Source organism: Megalobrama amblycephala, linkage group LG24, assembly GCF_018812025.1.
Source record: "Megalobrama amblycephala isolate DHTTF-2021 linkage group LG24, ASM1881202v1, whole genome shotgun sequence".
Taxonomy (NCBI): Eukaryota; Metazoa; Chordata; class Actinopteri; order Cypriniformes; family Xenocyprididae; genus Megalobrama; species Megalobrama amblycephala.
Window position 1 is genome coordinate 11317548 of NC_063067.1, and position 22312 is coordinate 11339859.

Below are 22312 nucleotides of genomic sequence, written 5' to 3' on the forward strand. Positions count from 1 at the left end.
ATGAAAATGATCCACTTCACCCGTCCCACCCCTAAACTCTACCCACAATCTGACTTGGGCAAATCAGGTAACGCTCTCAAAAACGTATTACAAGTAAGTTAGGACCTCATATAGGACAAAGGTTGTTGCAGATTCCTAAGTGCATTATTATGACTATTATCTTAACGGAAATGATTTTGCAAAGTTTAACAATCCTAAAGAGTTTCTTAACTTTAGCATAACTCTAGTGTCCTAACTCAAAACTCATTTGAATCACATTACAGCCCCGTTGGAGAATGGAGTTTATATTTATTAATTATAAAACACGAAGAACGGCGATGTTTGATGGTGAAATTCAGAAGTCCCAGATGATGTGCTGCGCTTTGACGTCAAAACACTAAAAAATAATTAGGCTACAGACTCCCACGAAATATCATTTTGCCGAGCTTATCAAACTACTTCTGCAGCACTGGAATTAAAAGGATGACGATTTTTCTTCTCCAGAAATGTAATGCACATGTAACACGTCCCGTGCACATGGTTTCGGTCTGGCTTTCAGCCTGGACTTCCGTCTGAATCATCGGGTTAACGTGTTACTGGGAAAGTTTTTTTTTTTTTTTTTTTTTTTCTATGAACCATATTCTTCCTCCTCTCCCTCTCAGATGGTTTCATCCATTGTTGGTATCAACATTCAGTGCACTTGTGCACTCTGAGCTGGCTTATATTTTGTTCAGTTGGCTTGATCACATCAGTAGAAACAAGTGTGAACAATTTTGAGCAAATGTATAGAAACAATGACAAATGTGTTTAAGGGATGGGTATCTCAGGGATGACCTCTGGCCGTGTGGGCGGTTCTGGGATGGGCTTCAAGGCTGTGACTCAGGAGACGGAGGATAGGAATAGGGAACAGAAACCATGGCATTCAAACCTCCATGGAAGATGCAAATAGACTTGAAGCCCAGCTGCAAGAATTTCTTTGCATATGTTTCAAGAGGATGGCCATTTTGTGAGAGAGAGTATAGCAGGTCAACAGGATGAAGTGGAATGCTCATACTGCAGTCTATGTAAGTCTGGACTTCTGTTACGGAAAAACACAGACAGATGGACAGAGTTCAACAACAGATCAGTTTTATTGCAGTGATGAGCAAAATGGAGTAATGCAGGTAAGTGACTCAAGGTTATTGCAGTTCAGGGTATAAATGGAGAGGTAACTGGTGATGCTGAAGAGATCGTAGACTTGGAGATGGGGAACCGGGAATGCATACACCTCATCTTCTTGTAGGTAAGTGTCCAGGTAACATCAGACACAGGGGAACACTGTAAAAAAATGCTGGAGACAGGAACTCAGGAGTAACACTGGAGAAGGAAACAGGAATGCTGGAGAATAGTCTTAACCCCAGTGTTGCTAGTTGCTTTCAGTTGAAAGTAGCTAAAACTGGTCACTAAATGTCACTAACTGACGTCAAACTGGCAAGTCCCACTGATCTATATTTATATTAATATAGATCAATGGGCGAGTCACGGAATCTGGATAAGGTTTGTCCAAGAAGTTTCTAGATTTGTTGCTAGGCTTTAAAAAAAGTCTCAAAGGGGGAGGGGAAGTTGCTAAATCTAGCAACAAAATCGCTAAATTGACAGCACTGCTTAACCCTAAACGAAACCAGACAACAAGGGTATCCGAGGTATACTTAAGTAGGGTGACTTGACATGAGGTGAATGGTGTTAGGTGTGGTTCAGGGAGCATGATGGGAACTGTAATGCAGATGTGACTAAGCAGGAGACCTGACACTTCTCTTCAACCTTTTTTATTATTATTTGTAATCAGGATACAGTGGAAATAGAGAGCAGGAGCTTGGATTTATAGGATATAACCTTAACTGAAATCCGTTTCCTTTATGAAAGAGAAAAAAGACAAAAGCGTTGCTCATATTAACATTGTGTCAAGCACATATGGATAGGGGAATTTGTTATTGGTTATTGCTTGTGAAATGGCTGAAACATGATGTGAAATTGTGAAACTACTGGCAACTGTTTTTCTTCCTAATTCAGTCGTGTAGAAGATGTGTCCTGTTTTGATGAATGGGCCTTTCTCTGGAACTGTTGTATCAGAGAATGCAGTTCCTGTTCAATGCATGCCTCCAGATTTAAATATCATATTAGAAACCATAAACTAAACTGAGCAACAAAGTATCTTCTGTTTCATTAACAGGAATGAGAAATAGACTCTTTAGACAATATATGTTGAGGTCAATGTTGCTCAACCTTTCTTCTACTTCTCAGTTTTCTCATTTCATAATATTTTGTGATGTTGCAAAGTGCCTGAATCTCTAAAGTTGTATTTATTTGATCAAAAATACAGTAGAAACAGTCATTTTATTTTGATTTTTTTTCCAAATGTATTCCTGTGATGTCAGAGCTGAATTTTCAGCATCATTACTCCAGTCTTCAGTGTCACATGATCCTTCAGAAATCATTCTAATATGCGATTTGATGCTTACGAAACGTTTCTTATCAATTTAGAAGATTTTGTTTCATATTTTTGTGGAAACAGCGATATATTTTTTCAGGGTTCTTTATTTGAAAAACAACATTCTAAAATGTATCAACTCTCATTTTTGATTAATTTAATGCATCCTTGCTGAATAAAAGTATTAACTTTAAAAATGAATTCTATTACAGCAAACTCTGAATGGTATAATGCCATTTGTCTTTTAATTTCTACAGAGAACAGAACAGCCTATTTGACTGGTGCACTGGAATGCTGTACTTCCTGTGCTGCCTCATGCTTTTTCTTGGAGTAAAGGAACAGCTGGGTAAGTCCAAATGAATTAACACTAGTTCAGATACTATATGATGTTGTGTTTACCACATGTTCTTTCAAGCTTCACTTATAGTACCACATCTGTTTCAAACACTTTTTATATATATATAAAATATACTATCAGACTAAAAACTGCAAGAAAACAGACAATGCTTCAGCAAATTTTAATAAACATTGAAAAATATTTCATTGTACATATATAATTAAAAATATTTCAAATTTAAAGTATTTATATTATTTCAGCTATCCAACAATGTACAAATTAACATTTCATCTCACCTCATTTCATAAAATGCCTGTAAATCATCACATTGACAGACTCAGTTTTTCAACACAGCACTATAATACTCTATATCTGTTAATGGCATGAATTTAAACATGGCCCTCTTAGGTCTACTTTAACTCTAGACTGTGCATGTGACAGTGTAATGAAGAGTATATGGACACTGAGGAGACACTTCAGAGAATGGGACCTGTTTGAACTGAAACAGCTTAGAACATGCCTGAAAGTCAGAAATTTGTACTCTTCATCTGTATGATTTCATGTGTTCACCTTCAGTAAAACATGCAAGAAGTACAGCGGTGAATAGAATTCAGACACTGCTATTGCCTTTTCAATATGGCTTTGCATGTTATTGTACTGCAGAGTGGCCTGAAGTAAAGTACTTCATTGTAATCTTTTTATTTGAGGATGCCTTGTCAAGAAATCTGCCATAGCAAAAGCTCCTGTTCTGAGGTACACAACTCTCACTCCATGTTCCTATCTCAGTGGCATCTGGATGATCATGCAAAACACGTTCTAGTATTTTCATCAGTGCACTTGCATTTTCAATTCATATGGATTAGTTTTACGATCACTTTTTGAAGCATCAAAGTGTCAGTTGCGTAGCTGTTAATAGAGGGACAGAAAGAACTCAGTTGCTAGAGTGTGTTAGAGTGTATGAGTTTCAAAGCTTAACATCACTTACACACAGTAACCTGGAGTCATTTATTGCACTTAAGTAATTGATCACATCATAAGCAGTGCATATCTGTGGCTGCATGCTTACAGTCACTAATATTTACAACAGAGATTTGTAATATAGTGCCTGGTAAATTTAGGAATGTAAAAAAATCATGCAGGAAAACACTATCTCTGGACAGATGGACAGATCTCCACACTACTGTTAGTGACCCGTATTCCATAATGGCCTGCCCAGTACTGTGTATCCACCCCTCCATGAGTGAAACGAATAAACCGAACACCACGTCCATAATCCTTAAATACATGTGTCATCTGAAATAAAGCAGAAAAAATGCTAGGGCAATGAGGCTTTGACTCTTAGTTTGTTTATAGGAGAATAATTGTAAGTATTTTTCTACTTACTTGACACCATGGCTCATCGTTCCACTGTTCAAATAGAACTTTTTCAGGCTGAAAGGTACTGATGGGGTTTTTCTTCTGATCAAGCAACTCTATACAGATCTGATACTCACTTCCACAATCAAAGCGTGGTGCATACCTGCAGATAAGACATCACATAATTGTGCTTTCACGTTAAAATTGTTTTTTATGTAACATTGGTACTGCGTTCTTAAATGAAAAGTTCACCCAAAGATTAAAATTCTGTTATCATTAGTGTGGAACACAAAAAAAGATGTTTTGAAAAGGGGTTTGAAAGGGGTCCAAAAAGTGCAAACAGGGTCCATGTGTGAACCAGGTGGACAGGTCATTCACAAAAAAATATAATATAAAAAAATATAAAATATGAAATTCACCACCTAAGATACTGTAGCATAAAACAGGAGTTTGAGTGACGCTCACCAGTCTGATATTTTGATATGAGGTTGCAGCTGATCCATGAAAGCAGCATTATATCCTTCTTTCTTCAAATCAATCAGCTGTCGCTTCAAACATAAGCTGAGGACAAAGTTTATGGGTGATTCATGTGTGGATTGGCTACATGATTGATTGAACTTTCTTGAAAGGATCTAAAATATCAAACATACCCATAAGATGTTACAAAACATTTGGTGACTGTGTCGTCGGGAAATGGTTTCCTATTCATCTCTGCCGCCCAATGGTTACCTCCATTATGTACAATCTCCCATCTTTGAAGATCATCTAATTAGAACATCAGAAAAAAAGAACTGGTGCAAACATTCATATTTTTATACTGACATGTATTGTACAGTCTTAATTATGTGGCTCACCATCAGCACTGGGATTCTTGAGCAAGTTACGTTGTTTCTTAGTAAGAAAGTAAAACAGGCGCCAGTCCTCTGGGGTTCTGGAAGCATCACAGGGCTGGATCCCCTCTCTCCGACAGCGCTCTCTCCAGTGTGAAGCACTGTCCACCAGCTCCTTCCACTCACGGCACACCAGCTGACAGACTCGCACCACCTGATGTGCAGGCAGGTTCAGTAGGATCTCCTCAACCACAGCCAGAGGAACATCTGGAACATCTGACTGCAGAGCTGTGCACTGACAGAGGAAGAAAGATTAGCTTTCAGTTCTAATCCTGTTGGAAGATCCAGCTGTGAAACGTGGTAGCTGGTTTCTAGCTGGTCATCAGATATGTTGTTCCAAAAACTAATTCCCCCCCTTTAAGCATGTATGACCAGCTGATGAATGGTTTATAGAGTAGTGGAGGGATGACGTCAAAAGACTAATTCACCAATGGTTCTCTCGAGATTTTAATATGGGGTTTATTAATATATGTGTAAAATAAAGCCTGTGGTAAACATAAATCGATGATACTTTGACGTATTGTTCTACAACGTAAACCGCACACACTCACTCCCCAAACTGTAAATTAGTTATTTATTAGAAACATGCATTTCCAAAAATAAACCTAACTGCTTCAAAATTCACATTTTTGGTATGGGTGAGTGTAATTTACTTTGTAGAACAAAATGTCAAAGTATTCCATTACAGTTTAGTAGTAATGACTTCACTGAGAAAATCGAAAGCATCAGAAATACAATTGTAAAAGTACAACCTTTGATAGCGTTTTATGATTCAGCCTCAATTATCGCCCCTCAAGAACAGTTACAGTTTACAAGTATAGGACAGGAAGAGCTAAATAAACTTATCATTGTGTCTAAACCAACTTGTTTATTAGATCCAAAACCCACTAAACTTCTGAAAGAGTTGTTACCTGTTACAGAAGAGCCTTTTCTCAATATTATGAACTCGTCTCTATCTCTAGGTCACGTCCCAAGACCATTCAAGCTGGCGGTTATTAAGCCTCTTATTAAGAAAACACAACTAGATCCAAATGTATTAGCAAATTACAGACCCATTTCAAATCTTCCATTTATGTCTAAAATATACTAGAAAAGGTGGTGTCGGCTCAATTGTGCTCCTTCTTGCAAAAAAGATATCTATGAAAATTTTCAGTCAGGATTCAAGACTTCAGTAAAGTTGGTTTTATATTCGCATATTCGGACTTCTGATAAATTCAGACTTTCCAATAAATGTGCAATAAATTAATGTTTGCGAATTTTAAGCAGCGACATGATATTGACAACCAACGATTGTCAACTTACAACATTTTTCACAGTCGATCAAAATAGGCAATTATTTAATATTGTTTTAATGGCATATTTACTTGTGAATGTCCACTGAATGTCCAATGTAGTGTGATTAACAAGGCTATTGAATACGGATGTCTGAATGTGCGAATATAAAACCAACTTTACCGAAGTGGATTCAAGCCTCATCATAGCACAGAAGCTGCACTCGTTAAAATAACAAACGACTTACTTCTAGCTTCTGACCAATGCTGTATCTCAAAATTAGCTAGTGTTACTTGATAATAGTGCTGCGTTTGACACTAAAGATCATAAAATACTCTTAGATTGACTACAATATTACACTGGTATTCAGGGACAGGCATTAAGGTTGTTTAGATCATACCTTTCAGACCGTTACCATTCTGTATATTTAAACGGGGAAAAATCCAAGGTATCATCAGTAAATTATGGAGTGCCACAAGGATCTGTGTTAGGCCCTCTGTTATTTTCAATATGCTGCCACTTGGTAATATTACACGAAAACATGGAATTAGTTTCCACTGCTATGCCAATGATACTCAGTTATATCTCTTCACGACCAGATGAAATCTCTAAATTATCCAAATTGAGTGTGTTAAAGATATAAAACACTGGATGACCAGTAATTTTCTTCTATTAAATTTAGATAAGACCTGTACACAGAATCTCTTAGACTACAATCTGCATTTAGAAGGATGAACTGTTACGTCATCCCCTACAGTTAAAGACCTGGGTGTTATATTAGACAGCAACCTGTCCTTTGAAAATCATATTTCATATGTTACAAAAACAGTTCATGCATTCGTGACGTCTAGACTAGATTACTGTAATGCATTACAAGCTGGTTGTCCTGCATCCTTAATAAACAAGCTACAATTAGTACAAAATGCAGCTGCTAAAGTTCTTACCAGATCAAGAAAATATGATCATATAACACCAATTTTATCATTTCTACACTGGTTACCTATTACGTTCCATATAGCTAAAGTATTATAATGACCTATAAGGCCCTAAATGGTTTAGCTTCTGTACTTAACCGATCCTCTATCGCCCTACAATCCTTCACGCTCTTTAAGATCACAAAACTTTGGACTTCTGGTTGTACCTAGGATATCTAAGTCCACTAAAGGAGGGAGAGCGTTTTCACATTTGGCTCCTAAATTCTGGAATAGCCTTCCTGATAATGTTCAGGGCTCAGACTCACTCACACAGTCTAAATCTAGATTAAAGACGCATCTCTTTTGCCAAGCATTCACATAATGCATCTCATATCCTTGTACTCCAGTTACATCAGATCAAATACACATGACTATCTTTGGTTAATGTTATGAACAGCAGCTACACTAATTGTTCTCCATTTGCTTTGTTTTATCTCGGGATGCCCGTCCCGAGGTAACTAGAAAGTACATCAGCTCCAGTTTGGATCCAGCCTCTTATGAAGACTTCAGATGTCTCAAAACTTGTGAAGAGACGACCCCAACCCCTGCGAGGACTTCAGATGGCGCAAACTCTGGATCAACATGCACCATTCCAAATTTTGCTATATATCCTAATAATTTTTAACATGTATTCATTACTTCCATGAGCTGATTGTTTCTACCTTAAATTAATACATTGCTTAAATTAATACATGGTTAGTTAACTGCGTGATTTGTACATTTCTGAAATTACCTAATTTGGACACGGTCACCTCTGATAACAGATCTCTGAATTGTAATGTTGACATGCATTTTCTGTAAAGCAGCTTTGAAACGATATTGTGAAAAGCGCTATACAAATTAATGTGAATTGAACTGAATGTTAACCACAGGTTATTGTAACTCCCATAGAAAAATTTCGAGGAGACAGAGGCGAGACTTCCGGGTTTTGACGTCATCAAAAACTATCAAAACACATCTACCATCTTAAACCGGAACAGTCCTTCCTTGTCAGACATGAGTCAATTTCTGCATTATGTCTGGGCCAGTTTAATGTTGGTTAGTTCTCAATGCAACTTACTTTGTCTGATCTCTGTTGCCTCGCAGCAAAATGAATGTGCCCGCTCTCTGAGTGACCCATTCTTGTTTTTTGATAAGACATTGGTCCTTTATTTGACACTTTTGAACGTCTTGACCTACGGGTGTAAACACGGAAGTTACGTCTCATAGTTTGACGATGTTACAGTAAGAAGCTGAAACACTAATAATAGTAGATACCTTCGCATTAGTTATAAGACAAATATCAGTCTTCTAACCAGCGATAACGACTCTTGAATGCGGAAGTATCCTAATCTGCTTCTGGAAAACTGGAATATGGCGGTGGAGCGTGTTGACATCTGATCCGTTATTCTTATTTCCAGCTTAGATATCCCAATAGTCAAACACGTAACAGGATTCTGGTCGGATTCCCAATGTATTCTCACGTGCTTACCGAGATCCCAAAAATCGAAAGTACACAGTCTGCTATAAGCTTGTACTTGACGCCATGGCGCCCCCTACAGCACTGACGAACATAATACGATTAGAACAAGATAAGAGAGACGATCGTGAGAACTGTAGGCTGTTTAAAATATTGTTTATTATTTAAAATATTATTTATGTATCTCCTGCAATTTTTAATAACTAACTTATAAATCTGGTCCACAGAAGAGTTCACACAGAAACGGATCTTCTTGCAAATTTTATACCCACAAAAGTTCACCAACAACAAACCAATTTTTCTTGTCTTCTTGAAAGAATCTTAATTGAAATGAATATCTTATACCCTCATGCTTTTTTCTGTCTTCACTTATTTTTATTTGATCTTTTTCAGTATTTATCAAATTATTGTTAGGCTACTTCTCCTCTGTTTTCTGATGACATTGAACATAATTGTTGATGCATTTTGTGTATTGAATACAAAGTTGTTGGTCTTGAGCTGCTTTAAGCTGGTCCTGAGCTGGAGCTAGTTGTTTAGGATCAGCACTTGACCATCTTAAACCAGCTCATAACCAATTATGGACCAGTTATTTCTATTTATTTACTTATTTAATTTTCTTCACCTCTCCTTTGATGTCATTCTAATGCCCACACTCCAGTCTAGTAGGTGGCGGTAATGCACCTTTGAGATTAGTTGCCAACCGCCATAAAACCCGAAAGAAGAAGAAGATTATGGACCAGCATAAACCATCTCAAACCAGCTTCAAAACATACCTAATGCTGTTTTTTTTCAACAGGGCTAAAGGTGTATGTGGCGGCTTTAGCTGCTCACCAATCAGAGTTTAGTGACACTTCACTTGGATCTGACCGGCTGATTGTTGCTTTTCTGAAAGGAGCTAATCGTCTGTGTCTTCAACAGGGTGTGCAGAGTCAGACGTGGGACTTGGGTATGGTTCTTGATTCCCTTTGTCACCCCCCATTTGAGCCAATGTTAGCGTCTGACATTAAATGGCTGTCATTTAAGACCGCATTTCTTTTGGCCATTACAACAGCGAAGCGTGTGAGTGAACTCCATGCTTTATCAGTGAGTGGCCCCTGTTTGCACTGGAGTAGTGGATCCAGTGTTTCATTGTGGCCCAATCTGTTGGCTGCACTCCCAGCAGATCAAGCTGACCTACGGTTAGAGCTATGTCCAGTTAGGTCTTTGAGGGATTACATTGATAAGACTGCATAAGACTGATCAATTGTTTGTTTGTTTTAGTGATGCACACAGAGGTGCTGCACTTTCTAAACAGAGACTGGCGCACTGGGTGATGCAGGTCATTTCTCATGCGTACAAGTCTGTGTGGCAGTCTATTCACTGTCATTCTACACATGCTTTGGCAGCGTTCAGAGGAGTGTTGCTTTCTGAAATTTGTTTTCACATTTCTACAGATGGAATGTGACTCCCTTGCCAGCGGTATGCGGTTGCAGTGTTTTCTGCCTGCACGGACATTCCTCATGACTGCGTAGGTAATTGCCTTGGCTCTGGCTGTCTAGAGCGAAAGGAAATATAATGCTGGTCGCGAACGTAACTGTGGTTCTATAACTAACTGGAAGACTGCCAGAGTCTCTGGTCACTCGGCATCGCGAGAATGATCTAGAGATCGAGTTGACATGTTAAGGGGTTATTATAGCTGAAGACACATCATGAGTCACAAGGTGACAACTTTGTTATTTGATTCCAGGGTGAGCACGAGGGATTTTCCAATAGTGCTTTAAGCATTTACTGCAGCAGCACACTAATCTGCTTCTGATAAACTGAAATATGTCTGGCAATGAAACGTCTCGCTACCAGCTGATACTGACAGATCCGTTACTTGTTAATAGTTTAGATATCTCATTAGTCACATGTAGCAGGATTCTGGACTTCCAAAACCGCTGAATCAGGATCTAATTCTTAGGGATCACGTGTTTACTGTTTATCGAAAATATAAAACACGGAGTGATTGTTGACAAATGCAATATGCCTACAGTAGGACAGGACATGTTATGGGTAATGTTCTATGGTACCAACAACTAGACAGATTCTCAGCCTTAGACTCATTTTGAGAAGCTAGTTAATAATTTCATTGCTTTCAATGGAGGATAAAAAACCTTGGATTTCATAAAAATATCTTAATTTGTGTCTTATGGGGGTGGAACGACATGAGTGTGAGTAATTAATGACAGAAATTTAATTTTTGGGTGAACTAACCCTTTAATAAATATGTTTTGCAGTTAAAAAAAACCCACTACCCCTCATCAGCTGGACAGATCTCCACACTACTGTTAGTGATCCGTATTCCAAAATGGCCTGCCCAGAAACGTGTATCCTTCCCACCATGAGTGAAACGAATAAACCGAACTCCAGGTCCATAATCCTTAAAGACGTGAGTCGTCTGAAATAAAGCAGAACAAACACAGGGATAGTTAAATTTTTAGTTTGACTTTTAGTTTGATTACAGGAGAATAACTGGACTGTCTGTATTATTCTACTCACTTGACACCACGGCTCACAGTTCCCAGATGGAAATACAACTTTCTCAGGCTGAAAGGTCCTGATGGGGTTTTTCCTCTGATCAAGCAACTCTACACAGATCTGATACTCACTTCCACAGTCAGGACATGGGGCATACCTGTACCAGACAAACATCAAATAAACGTCTTCCTATTAAAAAAAATGATCTATCATATTAGGGACAGTTAAAGGGACAGTTCACTTAAATGAAAAAGTTGTCATAATTTACTCACTATCATGTCATTCCAAACCTGTATGAATTTCTTTATTCTGAAGGACACAAATAATGTTTTGAAAGTTGATGAGTCCAAACAACAATGGACCCCTTTGACTTTTATTGTATGGACAAAAAAAACTTGAAAGACATTTTTCAAAATATCCTCTTTTATATTCCACAGATGAAAGAAAGTCAAATGGGTTTGGAATGACATGAGGGGTAAGTGAATTTTTGCCAGATGATGGCAGATGCTCTTTTCTTCATTCCATGTATAAAGTGCCAATCTCCATGCAATACTCTGAATCACAAACATGTGACACTACACATCAATACAAACATCACAAGCAAGAGTGAGATCACCCAAATATTTCTTACGCAGATCCACATAAAGAGCAATCATACAAGAAATGCTTCTCATCTACTATCACAGAGGCATTCATTGTTAACTTACAATAGTTACAGATACTCTCTGCCATTGCTGTGTTACTCCTTCTGCCTGTTTCAATAGATAACTGATGACCTGAGCATCTGAACAGGAACAGCTGTATGTTATTTACAGGTGCAATGTAGCTCTCTTGTACCATCAGATATTTATAACAATTAACCATTTCAATCTTCTCACCAACAAAATATCCTTTTTCAGATATTTTTTAAGAGATTCCTCTCTAGTTTTCTACATTGTTTTTTATCACTATTCTTATTTAACAGGCAAATCACAGCCTCGCACCAAGCCTCTGGGAAGTCACCTGTGTCTAATATTTTGTTATATAGATAAAGCATGATGGGACATAACATATGTGATGCTGCTTACAGCATCTCAATACCATCTGGACCAGGGGCTTTTCCATTACTCATTGACATAATAGTTTCAAAGACCTCATCATAAGTAATATGTCTATCCAAAACTTCAACATACATATGACAATAACTTTGTAAAACATAACCACTTGTCATCTGTGTGTGTTAGACCTTCCATAACTTTTGAATTTCTTCCACAGTTGTTGTTTTCATGTTATTCTATAACATATTACCTAGATTAAGGTTGATTTTGACAGAGAGTTTGCATGTAATTAACCTGCTTAACTATCCCTTTAGTTACATTTTAATTCAATTTTTTACATAAAGAAATAAGATTTATTTTTGCCATTTTTGTAGAGACTTCACAGGAAACCGTGTTTAAAAGAGATGGGGGAGTGGGATTGGAAAGTACAAAATACAAAATAATCTGCACATGCAACCCAGATGGACAGGTAATTCACACACACACACACACACACACACACAAAAAAGAAAGAAATGAGTGACGCTCACCAGTCTGATATTTTGATATGAGGTTGCAGTTGATCCATTAAAGCAGCATTATAACCTTCTTTCTTCAAATCAATCAGCTGTCGCTTCAAACATATCCTGAGGACAAAGTTTATGGGTGATTCATGTGTGGATTGGCTACATGATTGATTGAACTTTCTTGAAGGATCCAAAATATCAATCATACCCATAAGATGTTACAAAACATTTGGTGACTGTGTCGTCCGGAAATGGTTTCCTATTTCCCTCGACCGCCCAGCCATCACCTTCATTACGTACAATCTCCCATCTTTGAAGAACATCTGATAAGAACATCAGAAAAAAAAAACTGATGCAAACTTTTATTTTTATACTGATATGTATTGTACAGTCTTAATTATGTGGCTTACCATCAGCACTGGGATTCTTGAGCAAGTTCCGTCGTTTCTTAGTTATAAAGTAAAATAGACGCCAGTCCTCTGGGGTTCTGGAAGCATCACAGGGCTGGATCTCCTCTCTCCGACAGCGCTCTCTCCAGTGTGAAGCACTGTCCACCAGCTCCTTCCACTCACGACACACCAGCCGACAGACTCGCACCACCTGATGTGCAGGCAGGTTCAGTAGGATCTCCTCAACTACAGCTAGAGGAACATCTGGAACATCTGACTGCAGAGCTGTGCACTGACAGAGGAAGAAAGATTAGCTTTCAGTTCTAATACTCTTGGAAAAATCCAGTTTAATTTTAGTTCTCAAAGCAACTTACTTCCTCTGATCTCTGTTGCCTCGAAGCAACATGAATGTGCCCGCTCTCTGACTGACCCATTCTTGTTTTTTGATGAGACATTGGTCCTTTATTTGACACTTTTGTGTGCTTGAACCTACGGATGTAAACACGGAAGTTACAGTGACGGTACAGAAGGTGACGATGTAACAGTAAAAAAAAGCTGAAACACAAATAGCAGATACCTTAGCATTAGTTCGCATTAGTATCGTTCTCCTAACCAGAAATAACGACTCTTATTGCAGCAGCACTCTATCTGCTTCTGGGAAACTGGAATAGGCTATGTCTGTCTGGTAGGCTGTAGTATTGAAGCGTATTGACGAGTCACTACCGGCTGACGCTGTCAGCTGATCCTTTATACTAATTTCTAACTTCGATATCCCAATGATCACACTTACCAGCATCCTGGTCGGAATCCCAATGTATTCCTTAGGTATCATGTGTCGACACTTTACGACAAATCTAAAGTTTAAAAAAAAAAAAAAAAAAAATTTATTGCATTAACAAGAACGTTATTAACATAATTAACAGTTAGAGGATCACAATGTATTCAGCTGTTACATTCATAATTGCATCAAGGAAGCAATAAAAAGAGAAAGAAATTACCATGAGAAAAGGGTTCAAAAAGTTCGTTCAGTTTTAAATATTAGCTATGATGTTAGGTTTGTTGTCCATTTTCGACAGGTCTAAAGTACTGTTATCTTAAGTATTTGGCGTTTTTTTTTTGTATCGCCAAACATGGCTCCTCCTACAAGACAGGAAACGTCATGAACTGTAGGCTACCATCAATTGAACAAAAAGAAGGGAAAAAAACCCTTAAAAGGATAGTTCACCCAAAAATGAAAATTATCCCATGATTTACTCACCCTCAATCCATCCTATAGAAAATCTATGGGGTATTGTGAAGAGGAAGATGCCATATGCCAGACAGACCTAACAATGCAGAAGAGCTGAAGGCCACTATCAGAGCAACCTGGGCTCTCATAACACCTGAGCAGTGCCACAGACTGATAGACTCCATGCCACGCCGCATTGCTGCAGTAATTCAGGCAAAAGGAGCCCCAACGAAGTATTGAGTGCTGTACATGCTCATACTTTTCATTTTCATACTTTTTAGTTGGCCAAGATTTCTAAAAATCCTTTCTTTGTATTGGTCTTAAGTAATATTCTAATTTTCTGAGATACTGAATTTGGGATTTTCCTTAGTTGTCAGTTATAATCATCAAAATTAAAAGAAATAAACATTTGAAATATATCAGTCTGTGTGTAATGAATGAATATAATATACAAGTTTCACTATTTGAATGGAATTAGTGAAATAAATCAACTTTTTGATGATATTCTAATTATATGACCAGCACCTGTATATGACTATCTTCTTTCAGACGAACACAATCTGGGGAGATTTATTTTAAAAATATCCTTAGTCCTCCAAGGTTTATAATGGTTGTGAATGGGGGGGACGCGTTTTGAAGGCAAAAATAATGCATCCATCCAGAAAAAATTAATCAATACGACTCAAGGGGGTTAATAAAGGTCCTCTGAAGTGTAGCGTTTTTGTAAAAAAAATATATCAATATTTAAAACTTTATAAATTCAAATAACTAGCTTCCAGTGCACGACCGTACGCAGAATGCGCAAGTCGATTTGCGGCAGAAGAGTATCGCACAACGTACAAATATGGAGGTGCAGAGGATGGAGCAAAACAAATCACCGGTCACGGATTATAAATCTAAATTATAATTTTTAAAGAGAAATGTAAGAGGATTTCGATATAACAGAAGAGGAGCTTAAAGGTGCCATCGAATTGAAAATTGAATTTACCTCGGCATAGTTGAATAGCAAGAGTTCAGTACGTGGAAAAGACATACAGTGAGTCTCAAACTCCATTGTTTCCTCCTTCTTATATAAATCTCATTTGTTTAAAAGACCTCCGAAAAACAGGCGAATCTCGACATAACACCGACTGTTATGTAACAGTCGGGCTCATTAATATGTACGCCCCCAATATTTGCATATGCCAGCCCATGTTCAAGGCATTAGACAAGGGCAGAACGTCTGGATGTGCACAGCTGAATCATCAGACTAGGTAAGCAAGCAAGAACAATAGCGAAAAATGGCAGATGGAGCAATAATAACTGACATGATCCATGATAACATGATATTTTTAGTGATATTTGTAAATTGTCTTTCTAAATGTTTTGTTAGCATGTTGCTAATGTACTGTTAAATGTGGTTAAAGTTACCATCGTTTCTTACTGTATTCACAGAGACAAGAGCGGTCGCTATTTTCATTTTTAAACACTTGCAGTCTGTATAATTCATAAACACAACTTCATTCTTTTTAAATCTCTCCAACAGTGTGTAATGTTAGCTTTAGCCACGGAGCACCATCAAACTCATTCAGAATCAAATGTAATACATCCACATAAATACTGTACTTACGCGATTAGACATGTTGCATGATGAACACTGTGTAAAGAACAATTTTGAGGGTTATATTAGCTGTGTGAACTTTGTTTATGCTGTTTAAGGCAAGCGCGAGCTCCGTGGGCGGGGAGCATGAGTATTTAAAGGGGCCGCAGCCTAAATCGGCTCATATTTAATGATGCCCCAAAATAGGCAGTTAAAAAAATGAATTAGCCTAAAAAAAATCTATGGGGTATTTTGAGCTGAAACTTCACAGACACATTCAGGGGACACCTTAGACTTATATTACATCTTTTAAAAAGACGTTCTACGGCACCTTTAAATTTGTTACACAGCCCTATTTGTTTGAACCGTGAGAGGCGTCTAAGCTTACAATACTCCAACATCCTGTGTCATACATCACATCAGAGGATTACTCAAATTGGTGCAAGTCGATTTGCGCACTCTGTGTACGATCGTCCGCCGGAAACTAGTTATTTGAATATATAATGTTGTAAACATGGATATTTTTGTTACAAAAACGCATTGCTTCCCTTCAGAAGGCCTTTATTAACCCCCTGGAGTTGTAAGGGTTACTTTTTTATGGATGGATGTGTTATTTTTGGCTTCAAAAAGTGGCCCCCCATTCACAACCATTATAAACCTTGAAGGACTGATGATATTTTTAAATATATCTTGGATTGTGTTCGTCTGAAAGAAGATAGTCATATACACCTAGGATGGCTTGAGGAAGAGTAAATCATGGGATAATTTTTATTTTTGGGTGAACGATTCCTTTAGGAAAGGATAGTCTATCATACATTTTATCATACAAGTTATACATTTGATATGATCTTTTGATTTTATGGTCTCTATCACTCTATATAAAATATAAAAGATATAAAATATGGTATGAACAAAGATGGAATGATTGTGTACTTGTAGACTTCTGTAGGTTTTTTTTGATTACACTACCCTTTAGACATTTTATTACAGGGTGGATCGCTTCCTCATGGGGACACCAGACACTTCCAGTTGACAAGGTAAATAATATAGTATTTTTTACTATGGCATTAGTTGTCAGCAGCATCTCAACATATTGCAGTTGGATTTGTGCATAGTGAAGTTCTTACCTCTAGAGTTCATGTCAGTTTTATTCAAGTCCTATTTACTGCCTACATTTCTGCCTACACCATTTTACTGTTACACCTGCAAAGTTAGAGCAGATGAAGAGCATCTGATTTTCATAACATATCAGTTGCTTTTAACATTTCACCTCATTGTAACACATTAGAACTGTGCCTTGTGGTATAAATTCAGTTGTTTGTTTTCATCTTCTTTTTCAGGTTTTTAAGTCTGCTGTAATGATCAGCGGGGAACCTTCTGATTCGTTGCTGTGAATGATGTTAAACCTACTGATGCAGGAAGGAGCTGATGACATTACTTTAATATGCTTCTCAAGGGGAGCGATGTATCACAAATATTGTTTAATCAAAAGTTTATGGTGAAATAAAGATTCCTGAAGCAATTGCTTTCTATAGCCTACAATGAATATTGACATTAGGGTCATTACTCAGATCTTTTCCACATGTTACACTGTCATCTGGTGGTCAAAAAGATGAAGCTAAACTGCTAAGTTTCAGTATTCAGTCACAGCCACTTGTTTACATGTGGTCCCTTGTGATCAAATAACAAAATGTTATTTGATTTTGAATAAATAAAAATCACTGTGAAAGCTTTTGGGTTCAGTGTGCTGTCAGTAACGTAAAATAAGTTAAGTAAGCAAATATCACTATCAATCAATCCATCAATTTTCCAAACCTTCTGTCCTATAGGGTTGTGGTAGAGGTAGTTGTTGAGGCAGTTGTGGAGTAACTTCTTGTTGACGTTCGAAGTGTTGTCAAACAAAACAGAGGCTAGCTAGACCCTCCCTCCTCCTCACCCTCCCCCTCCCCTCCGTGCTTCCTGAAACAGTCATGAACGCGCATTTAAAATCATTCTTGTTGGTTATTGGCTGGAGCACTGTTTATTGTTTCGTGGTCCAGGCTGCACCAGTTTGTTTTTATTGCAGTTTTCGGAGCTTGTGGCGACTACAGAGACCGCGTTTTTTTACAGTGTGTTCAGGGGACAGACAGCTAGCGGATAGTGAGGAGATGTTTGCTGTATGTGACAAAAAATGTTTTGGCCTAAAAATGCGTGACATTGCTTAGAGCACCTTTAATGTGATTTTTTTAAACAAATTTTCAAAGGTTTGGTGAACATAAATTTATTTATACACAATAATTTGGAATCATTTATTGCATTAAAGCAACTGAGCATTTCATTTCATACGTATTGTCGCAGACATTTTAACAGCGTAACAACACTCGCCATTCACTTTATGTACACCTTGCTAGTACCGAATTGGAACCCCTTTTGCCAAAAGAACTTCCCATTTTTTGGCTGACACTTCTCCTGTCCCCATGTTTCATCCACATTTCATCCATTCCAATAAGCAAAAATGACTTTAGATAAACATCACATTTCTTTCGTGTCTTTTTTATTTTGCTGAAGTAAAAGTGTTCCTATATTCCTATTTTTCTGCAATCAAAGCTGTGCCATCTACTGTACATGCTTGAATTTGTGATTTCTTCAGCCTAAAGCCCTGGGTATATTTCGATTTTTAACGTGCACGCTAGTGTAGGCCTATGTGCACAGTCGAGTATACTTACGGTGCGTTCCAAACGGGATATACCGCCCTCCGAAAGGCACTTTGGAGTGAAAACAATAATGGCCGCCATATTGAAGGGTCGTTTCAAACCGAAGTGCTCAAAACTGGCCACTTCAAAGGGCCCTTCTGAATGAAGGATTTCGAAGGGTACAACTGATGGACACTTCAGGCCCCCATGATCCTTTGCACAGGGAAGTTGTTTGACGTCACAGAATGGGTACAGGAGGCTCAGAGTTCGATTTTACCTATAAACGTATGTATAATATTTTTCTACTACTGTAATATTTATATAATAAACTAACGTTAAACAAAGGGCGCAATTTGCACAATCTATTCCTCCTTGATTGTCTAGTTAAGATGACACTGAAGTGCGTTCCAAAAAAAAGAGTTTTTTTGACCCCTACACCCTTCATCCCTTCGAAGCTCTCACGCTGCCCTGCGTTCCATTTGGAAGGGTTCATCCCTATGCCCTAATCCCTTCAAAGGGTTACCCTCCAGAGTGAGAGCTTCGAAGGGTTGAAGGGTGTAGGGGTCAAAAAAACCTCTTCATTTAGAACGCACATCTGCGTCTTCTTAACGAGACAATCAAGGATAAATTTTGCAAGCTGCGCCTTTTGTTTAACGTTAGTTTATTTATTTATTTATTTTTGATTTATTGCACTGTTTGTATTTGAAATATTTGAATGGACTGATAAAGGGAGCTGTAAAGTATTTTTAAGTTCAATGCCATTTCGACCATAATAAAGTACCAAATCTAACTCGTACTACTGTTTGAATGTATGTATAATAGAAAAATATTATACATACATTTATAGGTAAAATCAAACTCCTAACCTCCTGTACCCATTCTGTGATGTCAAACAACTTCCCTGTGCAAAGGATCATGGGGGTCCATCAGTTGTACCCTTTGAAATTCTTCATTCAGAAGGGCCCTTTGAAGTGGCCAGTTTTGAGCACTTCGGTTTGGAACGACCCTTCAATATGGCGGCCATTATTGTTTTCACTCCGAAGTGCCTTTCGGAGGGCGATATATCTCGTTTGGAACGCACCGTTTGTCTGTTCTGTTTATGCAGTTTTTCTTTGACTACCTTGTGAATTGACGCCCCTGGGGCAAGGTTGCCACCTTGATAAACTAATACTGCAAAAAAGTAAAAAATAAATGCGCATGTGCGACCTGCGCGTACAAGTAGCCTACGTGCTGTTACAAAAATCCGGCGGTGCGCGTACAATATATTAACCTTGAGATTTGAAGTATTAGATAGCTTAGATATTTGCAACACTAGTGTCATTGTAGTGTTGCAAATATCTAAGCTATCTAATAAATATAATTCTTAATGACTTTCTGATAGAAATGCAATATCAATTGGTATTATTAATAGAATAACGATATACAAACCTTTACATTCAATCGCGTTTGGTCCCATTTATTTTTGATCACACTGCATACACATAAACTTTTAGTCCAAAAGTGCGCACATTTGGAGAAATGCACATTTACCTCATATTTCATTAGATATAAGCTGGCCAGGGTTTCATAATTACCGAGGACAGAAAATGTAGTTTGCCAGGGCGGTACGGGGGTATGCCCCCGAGAATTTCCCTGGTGTACATATATGAATGTTTAAGATGTTTTAAGGCCAACAAATTGGATAACAGTAAAACCATGTCAACAAATACATGAATGCACAGTTTTGAGGCAGCTTTAATCGCATGTTTAGTAATTTCATGACTTAACTTACAACAGAACAACGACGGTCATTGCTAGTAGTTTCGTTTGCGCTTTATTTAAGCTATAATAAAGTTATGCAGCGCGCGCCGGCGCATTTGCACATGCAATTCTTTAGTGCGCGCCACCCTCAAGCACAGTGTAACGGCTGATTGGACAGTCGTGTTATTTTTTATGAGTTTTACCGAAATAACCTGACAACATCTCATCATATTTAACGGCTCTGATCTGACCGCAGTTCACTGTTGTTCAACTGAAGCTCCCTCGTCGTCACCTTTTCCGCGCTCGTTTGACTTGCGCCTGGCGCTGAGGCGAAGCCGGATATTTTATTTATTCCCACTGGGATAAAGGGGATAAAAATAATTCAGCAGAGGCAGTGGTGGATCCGAAATGGTCAATATTCATATTAATGCATTTTTATTAATATTTATGTTAATTGTTTATGGCTTATGATCTAACAGTTTTACTTTTGATTTCATGTAGGCTACTTCTACTTTATATATATATTCTCATCATATTTTCAAGTATTTATTTGTTATTGTACCCTTATGGTCATTCTTCTTTTATATTTAAGAGTATGTATGCTCGTTATATTCAGTTGTCTTTAAAGTGTTACAGTGTGACAGGTCACGCTGACACGTTTGTGGTTAGACATTGGACGCCTGCCAAGTACTGCAGAAGTGATGTTTTTCAGAATTAATGTTTGCTGACATTTAATAGTGCAAGATTTGCAAAATTCCCTAAGGGTTAAAACAACTATTTTTGACACTGGACCAGTGGATGACGTAATGGGTGAAATTAACCTTTTCTTTTAGAACAAAAACATCAATTTGAGTGGGATATAAATTTTCCTATATGCTCATGGTATAAAACTGACCGGGTCATTGATAATTCAGCTTTTCCTCTCCTTGGCTTCTGCTTTTTTGTCTCTTATCTGCAAATGTCTTAATTATTGCTCTTTTTGATTTTCATCTATTAGATACAATACTCTAAATTTATCTTTAACTATTGACTACTCCTCTATGATGGTTATTTTACCTTTTGGTTTTAAATATTTTCATTATCAATTAAAGTTTGCGTGTGAGGCTAAATTTAATTGTAATGAATAAATAATTTTTCATCAACTTTATCTACTGCCTGGATCTCATTTTCCCAAGTTTTTGCATCAGTTTTGGTGCCGTGACCCGGTTCTGTTGGAAGATGCAGTGCAAGGTTTAAATAGAGGTGTGCAATATTCCTCTGTTTTATTGAGGTGAGTAATATCCTCTGTTTATTTCTGGTCTTATGTTTTCAAAATTGCTGAGAGCCTGGAAGCTCGTCTGCCTGTGGATGTGGTCATTTCTAATTTGGCTGCAGACAAAGAAATGACCACGAGTCCTTCGCTGAATTTTTGAATATTGAATAACTGGTGTCATAATGAATTACCAATTTTATTCTGAGTATTCTGTGTCAGTCGGGCGAAGAGCATATATATAGGAGGGAGCGCTCTGTTGCGAGGATGATAATTTTGGTTTGATATCAATATATTCTACGTTTGTTTCCCCGTTTAGGCTAATCCTCGGGTGAGACTGTGTTTTTGGGTAGATTTATTGAAAGTCTGTGAAGTCAACTCGTGTTTTGGTGGAAGCTTCAAAAAAAAAAATAATAATTTGGCTCTGCAATTTTGATGGCAGTAGACTGGCCTTGCTGAATTATTGAATTGAGATCCATTGGCAAATAATATAGTAATATCTAAAATTAAAACCAAGAGAAAATTGAAATTTGTCTGAATCCAGAAAGCAGAAATTTAAAAAGTGCAAATTTGTAGAAATTATTGTATGAAGAGAAGAAAGAAAAATCATTAACATTGTGTTCAACCACAAATTTTGGGTATCTTGAGTGTTCTATCTAATGGATGAAGTTATATTCGG

The 22312-nt window shown here is 37.7% G+C and overlaps 2 protein-coding genes across 23 annotated transcripts; one reads left to right on the top strand and one right to left on the bottom strand.

Moving 5' to 3' along the window:
- The first annotated feature begins 136 nt into the window (after nt 1-136).
- LOC125259710 lies at nt 137-17905 on the top strand. 22 transcript variants are annotated; one of them, XM_048177589.1, is made up of 9 exons: nt 137-1043; nt 2704-2792; nt 9531-9912; nt 9995-10052; nt 10168-10241; nt 11671-11708; nt 11998-12739; nt 16963-17009; nt 17313-17905. In XM_048177589.1, exons 1-6 carry the CDS (start codon nt 1024-1026, stop codon nt 11672-11674), a joined length of 627 nt encoding a protein of 208 aa, XP_048033546.1. In that variant the 5' UTR covers nt 137-1023; the 3' UTR covers nt 11675-11708; nt 11998-12739; nt 16963-17009; nt 17313-17905. The 22 variants fall into 22 exon arrangements, 4 of the variants coding, with proteins under 4 accessions (XP_048033546.1, XP_048033545.1, XP_048033544.1 ...); XM_048177587.1 differs by having other exon boundaries at nt 138-1043; nt 12645-12739; XM_048177588.1 differs by having other exon boundaries at nt 11671-12739.
- LOC125259704 lies at nt 2949-13882 on the bottom strand. Its single transcript, XM_048177577.1, has 13 exons — nt 13743-13882; nt 13540-13654; nt 13187-13457; nt 12985-13099; nt 12801-12896; nt 11255-11390; nt 11011-11153; nt 8336-8450; nt 4994-5264; nt 4790-4904; nt 4605-4700; nt 4167-4302; nt 2949-4076 (listed from the first exon to the last, which is right to left on the bottom strand). Exons 1-13 carry the CDS (start codon nt 13748-13750, stop codon nt 3930-3932), a joined length of 1764 nt encoding a protein of 587 aa, XP_048033534.1. The 5' UTR covers nt 13751-13882; the 3' UTR covers nt 2949-3929.
- Nucleotides 17906-22312: the final 4407 nt, after the last annotated feature.